Source organism: Pinus tabuliformis, chromosome 8 (assembly GCF_031772625.1).
Source record: "Pinus tabuliformis cultivar Carrire ecotype Pingquan chromosome 8, CPIR1, whole genome shotgun sequence".
NCBI classification, from domain to species: domain Eukaryota; kingdom Viridiplantae; phylum Streptophyta; class Pinopsida; order Pinales; family Pinaceae; genus Pinus; species Pinus tabuliformis.
In genome coordinates this window covers 291,338,089-291,359,401 of record NC_142294.1, presented here as the reverse complement: position 1 = coordinate 291,359,401, position 21,313 = coordinate 291,338,089, and the positions used below count along the sequence as shown (strand labels likewise).

The following is a 21,313-nucleotide window of genomic DNA, read 5'->3' as shown; positions in this document are numbered from 1 at the left end:
AAAAAACACAAATACTTAGTGGAGGAAAAAAAACTCCCTAGAGTGAAACTCTTTACTAAGAATCATAGGCTTACCTAGATGTTTTACATGGCTTAATAGACATACCAAAATCATTTTTACAATAAAGGCCTATAGCACTGCAAAATTTGGAACTACAATGACAATCTCGAAGCTGCATGATGATGATGAATCTGAAAAAATTTCATCTATTCTAACCTGAACTCTGCATCTTGGGGGAGTTGACACATGTGTGGTCAACACGACCTCTTTGAAGGATTTTGTCCTAGCTAAAATACTCTTGTATACTTGTGGAGATGTGATCTATTGTGGAGATTTTGATTTCGAAAAACTCTTTCTTGTTGTGAATACATCATTTTGGGATAAGAGAGGATTGGTTAATACATTTCTTGTAAGTATTCTACATGTTGATTATCTTTTTATGGCTATTGATGTTAGTTTTGTTGAATATTTTTCTATTAATTCTTGCAAAGTATTTTTTTCCCCAGGAAAAAATCGTAATCTTTCATTATATGTTGAAAAATTACATACAGTATGTGCTTGTCAGCATATGCATTCATGTCAGTTTGTAATATGTACAGAATATCTACAATTCCATTCCTATGAATCGTTGTATCAAAAATAAAAAAATCATCACGCAGGATGATGCTATAAGGAGTTCAAAACACATATACACCTCGCAGGGTGATGTGCATAAATAAAAGAAAAAAACTAGATATCTACATCATCATATATAGCCGGTGATCTGCAAAATAATTTAGGTGCCATCCACCTAATAAGTCCAATCTATATAAGGTTTGTGATAATACTGGTATTGTGAAGTACCCCTCTGTTCATGGATTATCCATTGTCCTCTTGGCAGGTGCGTGGCCTCCTTGGATAGGCCATCGGCATGATTGTTATGCTCCCTATAAATATGACGAACAAGTATGGAATTAAATAGAGATTTTAAATGCATCACTTTATCCAGAATGTTGATAAGTGTGTGTGCGTGGCATCTAGAGTTATTGTTGATCCAATTTATAATGATATTTGAATCACCAAAGATCTGAATATCTCTGCATTCATGATTTATAGCAAAATGTAAAAGATGTCGAAGAGTGATTAATTCTACGAAATTGTTTGTTCCTCCACCCAAACCCATTTTGACTTTATAGTAATGCTGATCAGAAAGGTATAAAAGGAAGCCCCCTCGCATCCTTGTTGTTGGGCTGCCCCATCAAAAAAAGGCCACAGTGTGGAGTGGTCAATTGGTTTGGGAACAGTTGGTCTGCGGGGTTGAGGCGGAGAGTATTCAGGTAGCTCAAAGAAGGCTGCTACGATTTTGGCAGTTATGCTTTGCCATCTGATGATGCTGTCCTCGAAGGTCAATTTATTTCTGGCCAACCATATAGCCCAGCAAATAATCAGGGGGAGGCATGGTAGATTTGTCCTAGAGTGTGCACTGTTCCAGGCTTCCCATGCAACTGTTATACTGTCTCCTTTCCATTCTCCCGTGAATCGGATCTCAGCATCAACAGATCTCCATATATGTTTTGTGGTATTGCAAGTGAGGAACAAGTGCTCGGTTGTTTCAGAGCTCTGTTTACAAAGGATGCACCAATGAGGACCATACACAGATTTGTGAGAGAGTGTGTCGCCTGTTGGTACTTTGTTTCAAAGGATGCACCAGAAGAAAAGTCTGGTGCGGGGAGGAGATTTTAACTTCCATATGTTCTGCCACTAGGATTGTATGTTATCAGGTTGTTTATCTTGTAGCAGACACAAGTAGCCTTCCTTTGGAGTGTAGATTCCAGATTCTGCCATGCACCATTTGAGCTCATCTGGCCCCTCTTTGATACGGATGTGTGACTCACGCAAAGCATTTGTGTACTCATTCCAGATATGGTGCCATTGAGGAGGTAGATTTAGCTGAGTGGCAAATTTCCATGCTTGAGTAAAAACAGAGGTAGTCTCCTGATCCGCAACATGAGCAATTACCTTGATGTCTTGTTGATTTAGAAGAAGGGTGAGCTCTCTTGGAAGGAGACATCGACCCCCTCCCCTAGTCCAAGGGTCTAGACCAATGCGAGCACTTGTACCTGCATTTATCCTCCAGGCCAGGTGGCTTCGAATAAGAGGGAGCGAGAATAGAAGAGATTTCCAAACCGAGGGTATGCCTGTCTTATTCCAACGTGGCATCCTTATCCAGTCCATAATTTGGAGAGGCTAGATATATTTATGGTATGAGATGGATGTCCATAGGTTATGCTTGGTGAGGAGAGTCCATCCCATTTTTGCAGCGAAAGCTTGTGCAAATGAGGTTAAATCTTTGAGGCCCCATCCACCCCATTTTTTGGGCAACGCAATCTTGTTCCAACTTATCCAAGCAAAGACTCTTTTGTCCTGGCTTCCATTCCATAGAAATCTGCAACAAATCTATTTGAGCCGGGCCAGGATACTTCTAGGAATCCATGCTAATGCCATCCAGAAGACTGGAGTGGCTTCTAAAACAGATTTGATCAGCACCAGCTTCCCTGCTCTGGATAGGAAATAGTGGCACTAGTGAGAGATTCTTTTCTCTAATTTGGTGACCAACCAAGTCCAATCAGCTATCTTTTGATTCATGGGCTTGATCCAGAACCCTAAGTATTTGAAAGCCTGATCAAGAGGTCGAGGGCAATAAGCAAAGTGCAGCGAGGCGAAGGTGGATTCTTGAGCAGAAGTATGGGCCATCATGATGGTGGATTTAGCATGATTTGCTTGCATACTAGTGGTCCGGGAGAAAATGTCAAGGATCTTGTCAAGGGCATTCGAATCATGAATGCTGCCATCCAGGAAAATAAGGACATCGTCTACGAACAGGAGATGAGTGAGGTAGCATTGATCATTGATTTTCAATCCAAATAATTTGCCGCTTTGCTTTTCATGGTAGATTAGCCTTCTTAGACATTCCATGACAATCACGAAGAGGAGAGGGGAAAGTGGGCATCCTTGCCTGAGTCCTCTTTCAGCATGGAAGAAAGGAGAGGCAAAACCACTGATGAGGAGACTAGAAGTGGGCGTAGTAATGCAGGCCATGATCCATGTGGTAAAGAGATGCGGAAAGCCCAAGTGGATAAGCAGCATCTTAATGTAAAGGCAGCTTACCCGGTCAAAAGCTTTAACTAGATCTATCTTGAGGATGATCCCCTTGAGTCTTCTAGATTGAATAGAATGAATGGCTTCTTGTGCAGTACTAATGGCTTCGTGGATCTATCGATCTTCCAGGAAGGCAAACTGTTTAGGGAGGATATGCTGAGACAGGATGGGCCTAATATGATTTGTAATGATTTTGGATATGATCTTGTAGAGACAGTTGCAAAGGGAGATAGGCCAGAAATCATTGAAGGATGCCGGGGAATCGGATTTGGGAATGAGGGCAATAAAAGTAGTATTGATAGCGCTGTACATTTTGCCAGAAGACCGGCATTCCTCCACAACCTGGAGAAGGTCCTGGGCCAGAAGATCATAGAAGGCCAGGTAAAACTCAATCGTCCACCCGTCTAGACTCGGACTTTTATCTTTTTTGAACCATTTTAAGGTCCCTTCAAGTTCCTCCAGAGTGACCGGGGCATTGAGTTCAATTGTTGCCTGCTCCCCCACATATCTAGGAAAATGGCCTGCCACTTGTATGATATCAGTTAGATTGGCTTCTTGAGGGGATCTGAACAGATTTTGAAAGTGAGTGGTACCCAACATAGATATATTTTTGAAAGTATCAGCCATCTCTCCATTCGGAAGGGGCATTTTCCAAATGGTATTGGCTATCTTCCTTCCTTTTGCATAATTGTGATAGAACTTTGTGTTTTCATCTCCTGCCTGTAATCATATTGCCCTACTCTTCAGTCTCCATGTTTCTTCTCTTTCCTTTAATATCTTGTCTCTCTGTTTTTTGAGCTCAATCATCTTTGCTTTCTATTCAGCTGAGGCAAAACCTTTGTTTCTGTCATCTAATAGATTGTTCAACTCAACTTCAATAGTTGTAATGGTCTGATCATCCTTCGCTTTTTTCTCCTTTGCCCATTCTATGGATAAATGTTTAAGCTAAAGATAGGTTGTGACAGAAACCTTCAGTCACGGATCTGTGACCAGAGATGGGGTGAGATGTCCAATAGTCTTTGACCAACTTTGTATATCCCTCATCTTGGAGCCAGACATGGTTAAATTTGAAAGGGGCCTTTGGCTTGGCATCAAGTCCAAGGATTTCGAAGTAGATGGGTGAGTGGTCAGATATGCCCCCAGACCCAATCCACTGTCTATATCTAGAAAAATGTTGAAGCAAAGGAACTTTAATCAGAAAACGATCAAGTCTTCTAGCCAGAGTTGCCTCCCCAACTCTTCTGTTTCTCCAAGTGGGCAAAGGCTTGATCATGGGGACATTAGTGAGATCATGCTGGTCTAGGATATCCTTGAAGAAATTAGTCAAGGGGTCAATTTGGGCTTGTGATCCCCAAGATTCCCCAAAACCTAGTGAAAAGTTTAGGTCGCCCCCAATGATCACCTGATCCACTGATGTGATATTGGTATGAAGGAAGTGCTGTCGAAATTCCTCTCTCCGATGACAGGGGCCATATACATTGATGAATCTGATGGACAAGCCGAGCTCGGCCGAGAATAGATCTAGTCCAATAAATCCTGTGCCTCCCCAAGTGGCATATACATTAATGGTGCGTGGATTATATCCTATGGATAATCCCCCTGATCTACCCATAGCATACAGAGAATGAAAATGCCAACCAGGGTTAATGGAGGAAAGGGTTTGATCGATGGATTCAGCAGTGCCCAGGGTTTCCTGCAACATTATAATATCAACGGGCTCACTTTCAGATAACCTCCTCAGGGCTAGTTTTTTGGAGGCACTAGCCATACCTCTGCAATTATAGGAGAGGCATTTCATGGTGGAACCCTCCCAGGGGTATTCAATGCTCTAAGAACCCCTTCCATAGTGGATTGTTTACTAGAGACTACTTTAGCCTTGGCCTTCTGGATAGCTTTGGATAGATTAGATTTGTGACCCCGGGATGATTGAGTGGATGGTCCAAGGAAGGTGAGACCTAGCCCAGTCTGGATGCAAGGATCCGGAATGAGCCGAGAGCGAAGGTTGTATGAGTGGGGCAGAGCAGGATGGATAATGGTCGAGACCCTGGGTGAGGGTGGAGGGGAGGGCAGGGTAGGGGCGGTGGAGGTGATGATGGGCAGGGGTAAGGAGATTTCACAAGTAATGGCAGGTGGCTTAATCAATTTTGAAGTAGATTCAAATGATGCACAGACAACATAAGACATAGAAGTAAAGTGAGAGGAAAGGGGAGGAGAGAGAGCTGTACCCGCTTTCCTTTCCGCGGCAGTAGCGGCTCTAGCTCGAGTTATTGGGGGCGAGGGCGCGCTGTAATGCTCCTTCGCGGCCTTTGAGGATTCGCCATGTTTTTGTTCTTTAAGGACCGATGTTGGGGTGCTGATCTGACTTGCAATAACTTTCCATTTTTGTGGTGTTGGTGATTCGAGGGGTTCTGTTGATTTCGTGAGCATAGGGCATTCCTTGAATACATGCCCTACCTTGTGGCACCTCCTACATTGAAAAGGAGCCCCCTCGTAATCCAAAATCTAGACTCTGGTATAATGCCTCCATTTGAGAGTAATCTTCTCTTGTAGTCACTCCGTAGCGTCCAAATGCACCAAAATTCCTGCCAGCGCTTGATTCTTTGTCTGCGCATAGGTCTTGTCGTAATCCAGATAAGTGCCGAGGGCATTCCCGATCCTAATAAACATCGCTTCAGACCAATATTGAAGGGGCAATCCCGGTAAGCGCACCCATATGGGTCCTGCACCTATTTGTTCCCGCCCTGGATCGAATAATGGCGACTAGCGCTTGAGAAGGATCGATGCCATCTCAATATGCCAATATTTCGCGAGCACCAATTCTGTGTAGTCCGCCTTGGAGAAGTGTAGTGCAAACCATCCCCTTGCAAGACCTTGAACTTCTGGTAACTCTTGTAGCGTGCCTCCCCAAATTTCTTTTACCCAGCTGGTTAACCTAGCCACAGAGTATGCCCTTCCTCTAACATGCCCAACGAGAACTGTATTGGCCTTGTCTACTACCTTGCCCATTGGAATGTCTTCGCCAAAAGTAATAGTGAGGTCCTTCGTAGTGGCCTTTATGCACTTGACTTTCCTTTTTCCCGTTCTTGGCGCCGACGGGTGTTCTTTTAGAGGATTCGATCCTTCGACCGCCTGAGGGATCGATGTTTTGACCTTAATAATCGGAGAGTCGAAACATCCTGAGGGAAGGGAATTAGGGTTTGATGAAGAATCAGGGTTTGAACAGGGAGGGGGCGAGGGGTTGTAGGATGGGAGCGGATCAAAAGCGGGTGATGGAGGCGCAACGGTAGTGAGTAAATTGAGAGTTCCGGGAGAAAGCGGAGGGCAATCAAGGCCCGATGATTCCAGGGAGAGCGAACCGAAGCGCAGCGGTGATGAGGAATATCCAGGCAACGAGACGATCAGTGAAGAACCTAGATATGAATGCCTATTCTTTGTAGAGCAGTCTAGATTAGGGTTAGGACTATGGCTGCCAAAGACAGTCTGTCCCTCATACGGGTCTTGGGTATAATCTACAGCCTCCTCCTCGATATCCATTCTGTCCATAGTCGGAAACTGCCACCGAGACCGCTGGAGGAAATAGTTGACCGCGAGCGCAAGGACCGGATGTCGATAGGTCAGGAAAGTTAGTAACAGCTACGATAAAAATCAAGCTTTACTGCGGTAAAAAAGTATTAGACTGTCTCCTATTCAGGTGCGGTGATGCGCGCGCGCCACCTGCCCGCCTGTGGCCACGTCAGAGCCCGTCCCTCATGTTCGACATGTCCAATGTTCTTGCACAGTATTGTATGCATTACCCTTCAAGATTTGCGTGACAATCCCTTGAGTGCTCCTTCTTTTTAAGCTCTTGTCAATGATTTTGTTCCCTCGTAAAATGATAGCTAGGGTTTGAAAAGTAGGGTTTTTCATTATCCCTTACTCCATTCTAAGGTTTGATTTTTCATAAGTAGATATCCCTCTAGACTCCATCACCCAAGAATAAGCACTGACCTTTCCACATAGGTGATCACACTATAAAATTTTCCCAAAACCTAAATTTTTCTCTCCTTTAAATTTTTGGCCCTTCAAGGCAAGCTGCTAGGCTAGGCTTAGGGCCAAATTCAATTAGGTAAGTGCATTTTGCGTTTGTAAGGGTTCTACATGTGGTTCGTAACTCATTTCCTCAAAGTCACACCTTTTCCAGGGTGAATTCTTCCTTTTTAGGGTTGACATCACAAGCCCTAAGCAATTTTTCCCTAGGGTAAACCCTAATCCAGCCGTAGGCCTCAACTTGGGACTTATTAAAGGCTTTTTGTTGCAAGCATTGATTATATTCATCTTGTCAAGCCTTTTCTTGGCCTTGTCTACCTTGGTAAGCTTGTTACCATTCTTATTCACTAAACCCTACATCACTTGTGCCCTAGATAAGATTTTGTAGGGCACATTTTGCCTTGCTCATGCTAGTTTGAGTCTTGTCCTTGAGCGTCTTTCATTAGCCTATCCTTGTCACCTCCTAGCCTTAAACTTAGAATATCCCTTAGGTGACTATACATAGGGAAGCCCCCCTTGTGGTGAAAATCCATAAAGAGCAGGAGGTGGTGGCTGTGGTGACATTGGGCCCCACCTCATAGTGTTGTCACTTGGTCTAGTCCTTGTATTGTGAGGCCTCTCACAAGGCCTGCTAGATTTTGAGGCAACACGGCCCACTATGTCTGGAGCATCATTTCAAGGGTAGACCAATACTCTATTCTTTAACCTATTCATATTGAGGCCAATGTTACATTTCTCTTCTAAATCTGATAGACTGTCAAGTTTGACTATCCTTTTTGAGAAAACTAAGTTGAATCAGCTCCTTTGAGTCTGACTTAGACCCAACTATACTTCTGACTTTAGCTCATGAGCATGGCAAAATTGACTTGGTGAGGTTGACTCGCAAGTTATATTTGGTTCTCTCTCTATAAAATACATGGGAAAAACAATAAAACACTCATTTTACTTGCTTTTCTGATCAAATATCTCAACAAACAAACAGACCTGTCAACTTTTCTGCCATCCGTGGAGTTTTATATTATGCAGTACCATCTATGTACTATGAAACAAGTTATTGGGTAGAATTTGGATTATAAGGACATTGTAAACTTTCATATTAATGAAAAATGTATTTTTCGTACAAGTTAGTCAACTCCTGATTTTTTTTCCCATTTAAATTTCCAAGTCAACTCCTGATTCTTTTCCCAAGTCCAAGACAACTCATACACTTCTTTCTTATAGAGTAATTCTGCCATCCGACCCTGGTAAAATTGATTGAGACATGAGATAGAATCCCTTTATAAAGAATGCTCCTATAGACAAAGTCATATCCATTTATATTTTCTTAAAATGGGGAAGGAGATTTTCGCTGCCTTTTCCTAGAAGGAACAGCCCAAACTACCTTTAACAGCCATGTATGATGTGCTCAGAAGACATGTTGGCTGGAGTTTCATGTTATGACTTTTTATATTGAGTTCATATTGGCAAAAGAAGGGCCCGGGAAAAAATACTGTTTTTTATTGTTTTTTTTGAAAACCAGACAATAAGGTTTTGATGGACAATAGTCAAGTATTTGGCTTGTACCAAATTACCTGATGTAAATTTTCCATCATACAAGAAATTGCAAGGACCAATTGGAAGGCAACACAGATTCTTGGACTTTTTATAACTTTGAGTAGTGAACATTATTGATCTTAGAATGTTTAATATTAAATGTAGACTGACTTGACAAGTATTAGTGGAAATATGTTTCAGGTTTCTTATTCGTAACTACCATTAACACTTTGTTATTTTTGTCAGGAACAGAAATTTAATGCTATGGCTGAATATGCTGGTTTCAGTGGAAACCCAAACAATCCCTCTGTCTCTTCGGAGAAAACAAGTGGCTACCCTGGTGACGAGGTTTATCATGGAGACAATAGGATTGAAAATTCAAATGGAGAATTAAATGGATTTCAAACTCCCGAGGAAAAGACAGTTCAGGATCCTCACTTACAATCCTCGTCTCATACTGCGAAGATATTGGATGATTCAGATAGTCACAGGCTATCCAAAATTCCGGTTCAGGAAGTTCACCCCAACGAGTTGCTTAACAATTGAGTTTATATACTTTGAAGTATCATTTTCATGCTGCAGATGTAATCATGCAACAAAGTAGTCTTCTTTTATTCTGATCAACCCTTAGTGTGGTAGCAGATCAGAATATTACACGTTCAAGTCATCCAACCTCATTTCTAAATATGTGTAAAGCATAACTGGTTTCGGTAGCTGAAATCTCTGTACATTTTATCGTAGTATATTTTTTAGGAGTGAGTTCATGGTTGCTGGATGGTGTGCACAAATTTTCAGGCTGTGGGCATTCTCTATATTCGGTATTTGTCATTGTATGCTTTCAACCTTGACTATGAATCAATGAAATTACTCCAAACCATTCGACTTTATTTTATTCAACCACTGAACCATTTTTCTCTTGGATATTGACCGACATCTGGAGGACTACCGCTTTGTTAATTCTATGGATCTCTGCTTCACAATTTTTACACACTTTATATTGCACTGGCTTCTACACATTTTTAATCTCAGCAACGATCAATAGTTGTCTTTCTATTCTTATGCAGAGAAAATTCAATTTCGCTGTCGCGTTGTGGATAATTTATTGGTATTTTTGATTTTTCATTCCTATCGGTGTTGAAACTTGAACCTAGCTCTTTCAGTGTGAAGATCCTCAGCTGCAAGTGTAGTCTGAGCTGTAAGAGCAATCAAGGCTACAAGCTTGGCAAGTGCTCAAATTTATCGGGATATGCTAGTCCTCTGGGGTCTCCTGAAGGGATCGGATGGGTAGTGGGATTGATTTCTAATTCGCATTATAAAATTCAAGAACTTGTGGTCTTCCGCATTGTATGAAAGTGATTGAAGCTCAAGCTTGAATTTTTGAAGCTGGTGTTGAACCCCAAATAAGACTATGCACGGAACTAAAGGGAAATTTAACTAAAAAGAGTGCCAAATCCACTTTAAATAGTTGAGGGAGAATGCTATAGCTATTTTTTATTTACATAGTATATTCTTATGGAAGGAAGCTAAAAGGGAAATATTGAAAACAATATTGAAAATGATTGGTTTTTGAGACTAATAGATAGTTTTCCTTGTTAATAAAAAACGTTTACAAAATATTATAGTGGTGATGATGGGTTTTATTTTCTTGGTATTTGCTGTGTTAGTGTGAATGGTGTCTTGTTTGACACTATTCACTTGCAATACTCTATTAGGCAAGAATACCTACTTGCCCCATAGTTAGTTGCTAGGTGCTATTAGAGTGAAAGGGAAAATTAGAGGCATATCCTTGCTTGGTGGTAACTAATTCTTAATGTCCACCTTGCAGAGGATTTGGTCTTAACCCTTCAATTGGCTCAACAAATGATGGAGGGTATTCACTATTAGTGTTATCAAAACTAGTCTGGTCCTTGAACTAGTCGACCCCAACAATGTGAACCAAATTAGAATTGTTGCCTCAAAATCTAATAGGTCTTGTGAGTGGAGCTCATAAGACAAAAGCTAGACCAAGTAACAACACTATGAGGTGTGGCCCACTATCACCATAGCCACCACCTCCTGCTCTTTAGTGGATTCTCACACAAGGGAGGCTTCCCTATTTAGCTCACCTAATGGATATTCAAGTATAAGGCTTGGAGGTGACGAGGACAGGCTTAGGATAGGTACTCAACTTAAAGACAAGGCTCAAACTAGCTTAGATAAGGCAAAGCATGCCCTCCAAAAGGCCTATCTAGGTGACAAGTGACTAGGGTTTATGAATAAGCAAGGTTAATAGGCTTACCTAGGTGCACAAAGCCAAGAAAATGCTTGAATAGATGGATATGATCAATTTTAGGGACAACAAGCCTCTAACAAGCCCCAAGTTGAACTCTAGGGCTAGATTAGGGTTTGCTTAGGGCTTATGATGTCAACCCTAAAATGGAAGAATTAGCCACAGGATAAAGATGATTTTAAGGCAATATGTTACCAACTACATATAAAACCCTTTCACAAGCCAACACATGCACCCTAGTTGAAATTCAGCCCTAACCCTAGCCTAGCGGCTTGCCTTAAAGGGTCGAAAATATAGAGAGAGTGATTTATGCAGTGGAAAAATTTATGGTGTGATCACCTATGCGAAAAAGGCCAGTGCCTGATCTTGGGTGATGGAGTCTAGAGGGAGATCTACTTATGAAAAATGAAACCCTAGAAAATGCATGAACCAATCCTTTATTGTTCCAAAATGACATCTCCAAAGCAATAGAAAGTCTCCATAAGCAAACACTCCACAAATGATCACATCTCCACAAGAAACAAGTCTATTTCAGCTAAGGCCAAAATCCTCTAAGAGAGCTTGAATTGATCCACAAGTGATGATGAGAATATAAATGCGGTGACCTTTGTTTATATGAGCTCTACCTCTACTAGTTTATGACTAATGAAGCCCCTAAATCAAGTTTAACATAAGAAAACCTTAGGTTACAAGCCAACCCATTAGCTAAGTGACAAAATAATCAATAAATACCCACATGTATGACATCATACCCCTTTTAGGTTCCAAATGCCATATCAAGGTGTGATGAGATGTGAAAAAGTTTCAAAGTGCTTGGATCATCCAAAATTTAAGGAATTGCCCTCAAATCATCCTCTGGGGCACTAAGTCTAGTTGGGGTGCCATCACGTGGTCTCCATGGGTCTCTAACTGTCAAAATACGACCTCCTTTGTCCAGTGTTAGGGTTTCTCCACATGTAACAAGCCCTCCCAAGTCTCTCAATGGGAGGCCATCCTCATTTGGGCTCTGAGTCAAGTCCTGCCCATAAGGTTGTGTTAAGGCTAGCTTGGGCATATGTTGGGTCTAGTGGTGTCATCGTGAAGAAATTCTCTATGTTGGGTCAAAGAAGATCAATGTCTTGGGTCTTGAAGGTGCTATGGGACATGTAACATCCACTCATGCTGTCTGGAGGCACAAATCTCTCAACGCTGCATCTTCTAAGCCATATATCTCTTTGAAGGGCCTGGGTACCTATAGAGAGAGTGCCCTCAAGGCCTAGGCTGCAATGGACCATGTGACAAAACAACATGAACTCAAGTGAAGGCAACCATTCATCACAAACCAAGATCACATATGCATATAAGTGGACCAAACTTGAATATTAAGGGCATGCTAATACTTCAAACAAGGATCACCTTCCGATATCTAACTAGACCAAGTCTTGTAAAGTTGTTCCCTACCTTGATAGAGGTGGCTAATGATAAACCCTATTAGGTGCTTCCAACCCTCAAGGGGAAGTGACATTTCCAAGGTCAACCGCTCAATCAATAGGTGCTAGTGTAAATATGTGATAATGAAGGGGAAATGGTTTTACAACCAAGTGCCATGGGCAAGGGGACTAGCTGATGGGGTGTCCACATCCTAAGTGTATAAGATAATATAAGATAATTTTTTTATTGTCCAACGAATGACCACAAAAGTAGGTTGATGGCACTAGAGGATAGATCCAGTAAGAGTACAATGTGCGAGTGCAAATGCTACTAGAAAAGCTAAATCTAATACAAAATATATCTATATATGTATGTAAAATGAGGTAATGAAAAATGCAAACAATAGGACATCTACATGAACAAGAACATGTATAGAACCGTAGCAACGAACTAGTAAAGAGCGCATGGAGAGAGAGAGTTGGACATGAGGTCCATGATGTCAAGAATGCCTGAGTTTGATAACCGACGAGGAGGAGGACAAGAGGGGCATTGGTTCACTGTTTGAGTCCACTAGAGCTATTCGGGAGTTTGGATGCATGATCCTAGGGGGAAGGAAGGAGTGAGGGAACTCTTAACATCTGAGGCCAAAAAAAAAAAAAAAAAATTTAGAGGGAGCAATTGTAGAGTCATGAGTTACCCTGCTCGACCTACTTTTTCTATCCGTCTTGTTCGACTTTTACTTCTTCTGGATAATACATTGTATTATTGCATATACTGTTAGAACTTGCTCTTTATGATGTAACATTTTTATTACCCCTTAAGATGAGACAATTCATCACTCATAAGGGTTGGAACATACAAGGGTTCCTTTTGATGTACTATGAAGGAGCAACATGTGCTAAGGAACTGGGTGATTGTTATATGAAGAGGGTAGAGCTCATGCTATACTTTTTTCCACGCACTAATTTATGCCCTGACCATCTTTTGTAGTTTGATTTTCTTTTCTTTTATTGCAGACATGATATGCTTTTCTCTCTTTTAACTACGTCAACCTCTCGAACAATAATTTTCTGGCCCTACTCAAGTAATGTGGACATGTGGGTGCCAAATCTCAAAGAATCAATGGCAAGTTACACCCAGAGAATGGAGGTGCTATACAAGGGTTGTAATGTGTGATGGAAAGTGTAAGGTATGGTATAGGGGATAATGAACACACAATATCAATTTGGGTTTTCCAGTTAGTGCTCCTCCTATAACCCTAAGGCTTCAAGGGAGGTCCCACTAGACTAGGGATAAAGATTAACCCCCTTCGTAAGGTGAGAGAATAGATTTACGGTCAAGATTGGCCAATTTTCTAGATCACCCCTTTATCCATACTAAATGCTCAAAGCAAATAAGCATAAGCACCTGATTGCAAAAATTATCGAAGTACCTTTTGAATAGTAGCTCGCCATTATCCAAATCTAAATGTTGGATGCTGAGAGGCACATGGTTGATGCAAATGGCGAAGGCACATGACATATCATCATCAAATAGTGTATGTTAGAGGCTGTTGGCTGTGAAATGTAGGAGAAAAAATTTCTCCCATGGGGTAACCCATTTTGGTGGGTAACAGGAACTAAAAACAACTAGACTAAAAAACTGTCAGCCAAAAGTTTATAAAATCTTCAAATTTTGAAAAAACATATATATTCATATGCATCCATATGAATCCAAACCATTATATACAAATATACAAATTTTCTCATGTATATATCAAGTAAGGGTGCATATTGTTGAAAATGTAACTATCGTCGATCTTCATAATTGCTATTGTACTTTATCATTATGTATTTATTGTAAAATTGAAAAAGAAGAAAAACAAAATTATTTTGAAGCATGGGTTTCATGCTCATTTTATTTATTTGTTAGGTCAAAGCCTCCATTGTAGGCTTCAAGGGTTTTTCTTGAATCATAAGAATCATTGTCACATTTATTAGACCTTTCTTGGGCTTTTGTATCATGTAAAGAAAATTATTTTTGAGTCAAAATAGTTATTTTTCTTCTCCTCACCAAGTCGACCCTACCTTGATGAAGTTGGATTAGTTTGGGGCTATTTGACCTCGTGGAAGCAGTGTAAAGAGAAGCAGAGCTCGACCTATTTGGCATCTATCCATCAACAAGTTCGATCTGAAGTGAAGGAAGAGAAAAAGGAGAAGGAAGTCAAGGAGAAAGGTCAAATAAAAGGAAGGACAAAATTGAAGTTTTTGGGCATCATCTCTTTAATGTGCGAGATTTTTAGGGTTTTTGGGCTAGTTGCAGGGGCCGAAATTTCTGTAGTATCTACAGGTTTGGAATTCTGAGTTGCATGGAGCCAAAGTTGTGGTTTGAAGCAATTTTGAAGGAGTTAATTTTGGCATGATTTTGTCCACGTGAAAGGAGGGTTGATTTGGTGATTGAAGGAGGTCTTTGTCTTGGTCAAAAGGTCTTGGATTGTCTCATTGTGACTTGGTTTGATTATAGTAGAAGAGTTTTACTGTGTTTTCCCCTAGAAAGGAGATTTTCCTTGGCTGTGTCTACATCTTGTGTCTCTTGTGATCTTCATACATTTTTGATTTGATAACTGCTTGATGAAAGATAACATAACAAAGAAGTAAAGAAGCCAACACATATCACAACTAATTATCAAGAAAAGAGGAATCAAAACCCTAATAACTACATGCATTGATTTCTCAACACATATAACCAAAATAACACTATGTGCAATGCATATTTTAATCAAAGAATATTAACAAAGAGTGTCTAAAAGAGAAGAGAAAAGAGAGACAAGCAAGAGTAAATGGAGATGTATTATGTCCATGTATGTCATAAATTACATAAGATGGAATCTTATATATATATATATATATATATATATAGCTCTTGGTAGGAATTGTGTAAGATACCTTTCTTAAAAGTACCTTAAATTTACCAATAAATTTCTAAGTTGTGTTGAAGCTTTGAGTGAAAGGTTTCATCAAACAATTTGTAGATATACTACCACAGGTGTATTTCCTTCGTTCTTGTTACAAAAAATCATATAATGCTGAGATAAATGCTTATGAGGATTCTTTAACACATTAACTTGACATTTATTTTAAGCTCAACAAGTACTGATAATATTAACAACCATAATGGCAACCACATAATACCATTTCTAATTGAAACATAAAAAAAAAAACACAATAGTCTTTTAAGAGCACATAGCCATTTCACAAACTTAAACAATGTAGGAATAAAAAAAACACAGTGGACATAGGAAATTGATATTTACACAATCAAAGGGCTATTCAAGGCAAAGTTTGCTCCAACTATAAATCTTAGTGGCCCAAGCAAGCTACAACTAGGAGCTTGACCCCTTATCTATTTCAAACGCAACCTCTCATGTATATGCTCAGTCAAGAAGGTATAGCACAACCCTTTCCCATAAGTAAACTCAACCAACAAAAGGGTGAATGCTTAGCCAACCAGAGAACAAAACTTAGCCTTAAATGAAGGTAACTCGTGTAACAGATAAGGGAAAATCCATCGCTTTGAACTAAACTTGTCCAACAATTAAATAAACCACAAATGATTGATGACTTTGCCCCCTTTTAAGTCATCTACAACTCACTAAAACACTGCCCTTGACTAATAATAAGTGTCCCCTCTGCATGCTCCTCAGGGGTTTGGTTTATGCAAGCAAATACACTTCCAAAACTCGTCCAGCTTGAAGAGAAGACCCATGACCAATAATGGGAGTTAGGCTCAGCTGAAAATAAAGGAAAAACTCAGTGCAATGACACAATGAACTCAACCCACTGCAAGAATAAGGAACTCGACCCACTTTGTGCTATAAATCGACCCTTGGACCCTTGCCAATCTTTGGCTCTCCCAAGAATATTAACAAAGTGTGTCTAAAAGAGAAGAGAAGAGAGAGACAAGCAAGAGAGTAAATGGAGATGTATTATGTCCATGTATGTCATAAATTACATAAGATGGAATCTTTTATATATATATATATATATAACTCTTGGTAGGAATTGTGTAAGATACCTTCCTTAAAAGTACCTTAAATTTAGCAATAAATTTCTAAGTTTTGCTGAAGCTTTGAGTGAAAGGTTTCGTCAAACAATTTGTAGATATACTACCGCAGGTGTATTTCCTTGGTTTTTGTTACAAAAAATCATATAATGCTAGATAAATGCTTATGAGAATTCTTTAACACATTAACTTGACATTTATTTTAAGCTCAACAAGTATTGATAATATTAACAACCATAATGGCAACCACATAATACCATTTCTAATTGAAACATACTTCAAAAAAATACACAATAGTCTTTTAAGAGCACATAGCCATTTCACAAACTTAAACAATGTAGGAATAAAAAAAACACAGTGGACATAGGAAACTGATATTTACACAACCAAATGGGTATTCAAGGCAAAGTTTGCTCCAACTATAAATCTTAGTGGCCCAAGCAAGCTACAACTAGGAGCTCGACCCCTTGTCTATTTCAAACACAACCTCTAATGTATATGCTTAATCAACAAGGTATGGCACAACCCTTTCCCATAAGTAAACTTAGCCAACAAAAGGGTGAACGCTTAGCCAACCAAAGAACAAAACTTAGCCTTAAATGAAGGTAACTCGTGTAATAGATAAGGGAGAATCCATCGCTTTGAACTAAACTTGTCCAACAGTTAAATAAACCACAAATGATTGATGACTTTGCCCCCTTTTAAGTCATCTACAACTCACTGAAACACTGCCCTTGATTGATAATAAGTGTCCCCTCTACATGCTCCTCAGGGATTTGGTTTATGCCAGCAAATACACTTCCAAAACTCGTCCAGCTTGAAGAGAAGACCCATGACCAACAATGGGAGTTAGGCTTAGCTGAAAATAAAGGAAAAACTCAGTCCAATGACACAATGAACTCGACTAACTGCAAGAATAAGGAACTCGGCCCACTTTGTGCTATAAATCGACCCTTGGACCCTTGACAATCTTTGGTTCTCCCAAGAATGTGTTCTCAATCTGCAAAGATAATTATAAGCTCAATATTAGAAGATAAAATCAATTGATAACACCTTTTTTCTTCCATTATCTTCTGCAAATCTTTTTCTTCTTTGAAATGCAATGATGAAATATGAGTGATTGCACTCTCTAAATCAACTAGGGTGTATAGTTTCAACACCAAATCTATTAATGGCAGTCAGGGTTTCCCAAATTTATAATGACCCACAATTAAAATATACAACCAAAGTGCTTCATAATCAACATGTAAACTATTCAACTAATTAGCATGTAATTTTTGAAAAACACGAGCAAAAATGACTTACTTGTAGCAATGATATTCCTTATGATTTTAGATTGAACGCTATTTGAATCTCGCTAACCGCAACCAAGTTTTGGGAATGACTCTCCACCCAAATGTAGGCTCAACTACATAATATTTTTACAGATGATGACTCCCGAACCCTCAATCAACGTACTACTGTCAGGGAATCCTTTGTCTCACAACACTTTTCTCCCAAGAGAATGGATGAATTTCATCCTCCTCATCATCCATTAAATAGACCAAACAATTCCAAAAATGGAAATAGGATCCGCATGCACACATTCCATGTGTCAACATGCCAACTTTTATTTCTTTATTTTAAGTTTTACTTAATTTAATATTTCTCTTAATTTAACTCACTCTTATTTTATTCCTTTTTACTATTTGTTAACTTTACTTTTATATATATAGTTAGAACTTTAATTTATTATTTACTATTAATATATTCTCTTCATTATTTATGATTTATATACCATTGTTATATTTTCTTTCTTATTTATTATTTATTTACTTATACATTAATATTATTTTATTTATTATTATTAGGGGCATTATAAAAACTCCTTATGAGATGTGATTTTTGAGGATCATTTGAGGTGCATGAAGAGAAGAGGTACAATTTCCCTTGTCAAAGAGATGCAAAATGCAAAGGTATTTGAATGTTTTAAGGTATGTATAGTATATTGTTTCAAGTGCAATATTGGATGGCAAGGTAAGTCCTAAGGTATGATGAGAATATCACCTTCACAAATGGCTCATGCATGCATATGAAAGTAAGTTTGATTTATGGTACATGTGATATATTGGTGCACTTGATATTTGTAAAGGATCTTACATTTTAGACATGATGAATTTCCTAGATGCATTGACTTTGATATATTGTGATTTGATACTTGTGATAAGCATGGTAACCTTAATGATGAAAGTGTAACAATAAGATTGATATTTAGGATCTTCTTGTTGACCTTGTTTAGGTTTTGATAAGCTTAGTAAATTAGACAATGTGATAAATCTGGATGTCTTAACTTGATGGTTGAGTAATATGATAAATAAGTGATGTAGTGATTATAGTCTTTGAAGTATGATGATACCCCTGTCAACTACCCTAATCATATGACTCTAAACCTTGATGAAAATTTGATGTCATGTTCATATGTGATGATGAAGTAACCGATGCTAACATGTTATGACCATGATGAATATATGCTTTAGAACCTGATATAGTTTGATGATCTAACAATTCTGCTGAGGCATGACATGTAATGATAGATACCTTGATGTTTTGAATGATGATCACTGAAGTGGTTTCCCATTCAAAGGGTGAAACTCTCCATAAGATTCCTACATCTATTATCATTTGCATTATAAATTTATAGAATATTCTTTATTGTTGAAGATTGATTTTTGGACATGAATAGTGAAATATCTGATGTTGTTAGACTTTTGGTTTGAGAGGAGAAGGTTTCTCTTAGTCTAAACCCCAACCACTAGGATAAATACTTAAGCGTGTGGTTATAGGCCTCTCAACCGCACAAAAGAATAGGTGCGGTTGTGCTTGTATGTCACAAAAACTAAAGCCTTATGCTCGAGATCAAGAGTGCACTAGGAGTATGACAACCCTACAGTTATGGAGCAAACAATAGAAAGTCCTATGAGTAGGGAAGTTTGAATGTTTGAATTACTATAGGAAATGTGAATATGTTGTCTGAGCTTGTGTTTGTAGGGGACCGAAATATGCATATCAATATGTTATTTGATCATTGAAGCTATTATATGATGGTATTTGATAACAACTGCAAGGGTTTGAAAAGATTTTGCTTATTGGTTTAATATATATGAGTAGTTGTGACATGATGCTTGATATTTCATAGATATGTTTTGGATTATGGATTGTTTGAATTCACAATGATAACAAATTAGGGTTTTGACTTGATAACTAATGATTTTCCTTGATGATAGTGCTATGTGGGCATATTGACTTTCAGTGTCTAATGTTGGTATTCAATAGTGATTATGTATTGGCATGATTGTCTTTGACACATTGGTTGAAGTATAAACAATTGTGATTCAGTATGCAGTGATCTCATAATGAATGCATGAAACTTATATGGCTTGTCCTTGATGTATAATGAAAAAAATAATTTTATGATTATATGGATGGCTTGATGGAGTTTTGCTTAATAACAATTTGTTGACATGACAATAGATGAAGTCGTAACATGGTATTTTGATGTGAGCTCTTCCTAACACCTAGTCCAAAGAGTTTGTTACAATGACCATGGCATACAATTTTATGACTTTGATATTAGTTTTGGTTTGACATCCAAGGCTTAAAAAGCTGACTTAGTTGATTTATGTGAGTCTGAGTATATTGGTTTGATTAGTATAATGTTTGCAGATAGCATTGTATGGTTTGAAGCAAGCTTCTAGAGCGTGGTATGTCCGCATTGACAGTTACCTGGTGAAGCCAAGAAGATGTTCCAATCCAAATACTACTTCAAAAGTGGTCCAAGGTATGCCTTTGAATTTGGTTTTATATGCTGATGGTCTATTCTTGATAGGTAATGAGCCTCTAATGGGCAAAATAAGAGGGAGTTGGCCTCTGAAGTTCGAAATGAAGAATCATGGCATGATGGATCACTTTTTGAAGTTTTGAAAAGAAAATCTATATTGTGAAGATATTGAAGAGTTTTTGGAAAGTGGAAATGCAAATCATTGGACACTTCGATTGAATTTCAAGAAGTTATGCAAAGGTATCGTTAAACCTGACTTGGCAACAGATAATTTATTGAAGCATTGTTGTTCCATGTGAACACCCATCCATATATATATATATATATATATATATATATATGTTTCACATAGAAACTAAGTCAATTCATGATTGAGCCACTTCATACACATTGGGTGTTGAAATATGTAAGTAGGTTTAGTCTTCATAATGACATGCAATCATGATTTTATGTATTTAATGAAAATAAAAAATAAATTTATTATTATTGTTCTTGAGGCATGGGTTTCATCTTCAAGGGAAATTTATTTTTAGGTAAAACACCCATTGAGTGCTTCTAGGTTTGTCATAAAGTCAATTGAGTCATTGTCATGTATTGAAGACCCATTTGGGCATGTTACATATTGTAAAGAAAAAATTATTGAGTCAAAAGAACCTCTGATTCCTCATCATGGCACAAATACAAAGTCGTCCTACATAATGGGACAAGTTGGCCTCAAGATAACAATTCATACTTGTCAAAAGGATATATATATATATATATATATATATATATATATATAGATATATAAGAAGGAACTCGAACTCAGGACATACTCTCAAGAAAGTTCGGTCTCCTCAAGGAAGAAGATGGACAAGGACGAAGAAGAAGAAGAATCAAAGTTTTGGGCCTCTCTCTCTCTCTCTCTCTTGTTATGTTTTCTATAGTTACCAGGCTAGATGAAATTCTGAAGCTCCATCGAAGCTGTGAAGCTACAAGGTCGAAGCTGTGAAGCTGCATCGAAGCGATGAAGTTGCATCGAAGTCGTGAAGCTGCAAGGTTGAAGCTATGAAGCTGCAAGGTCGAAGCTGTGAAGCTGC

At 38.8% G+C, this 21,313-nt stretch overlaps 1 protein-coding gene across 2 annotated transcripts in view; it reads left to right on the top strand.

Annotated features, from left to right (window-relative positions):
* The window catches only part of LOC149235269 (uncharacterized), a 302,830-nt gene extending 293,236 nt beyond the window's left edge, over window positions 1-9,594 (top strand). The window contains exon 5 of one of the 2 annotated variants that reach the window (XM_089372060.1): window positions 8,950-9,594. In XM_089372060.1, coding sequence (XP_089228186.1) covers window positions 8,950-9,243 — 294 coding nt within the window. In that variant the 3' untranslated portion in view covers window positions 9,244-9,594. Of the gene's footprint in view, window positions 1-8,943 lie in introns of both variants that reach the window. The other variant, XM_089372059.1, reaches the window with a different exon arrangement.
* The last annotated feature ends 11,719 nt before the right edge of the window (window positions 9,595-21,313 follow it).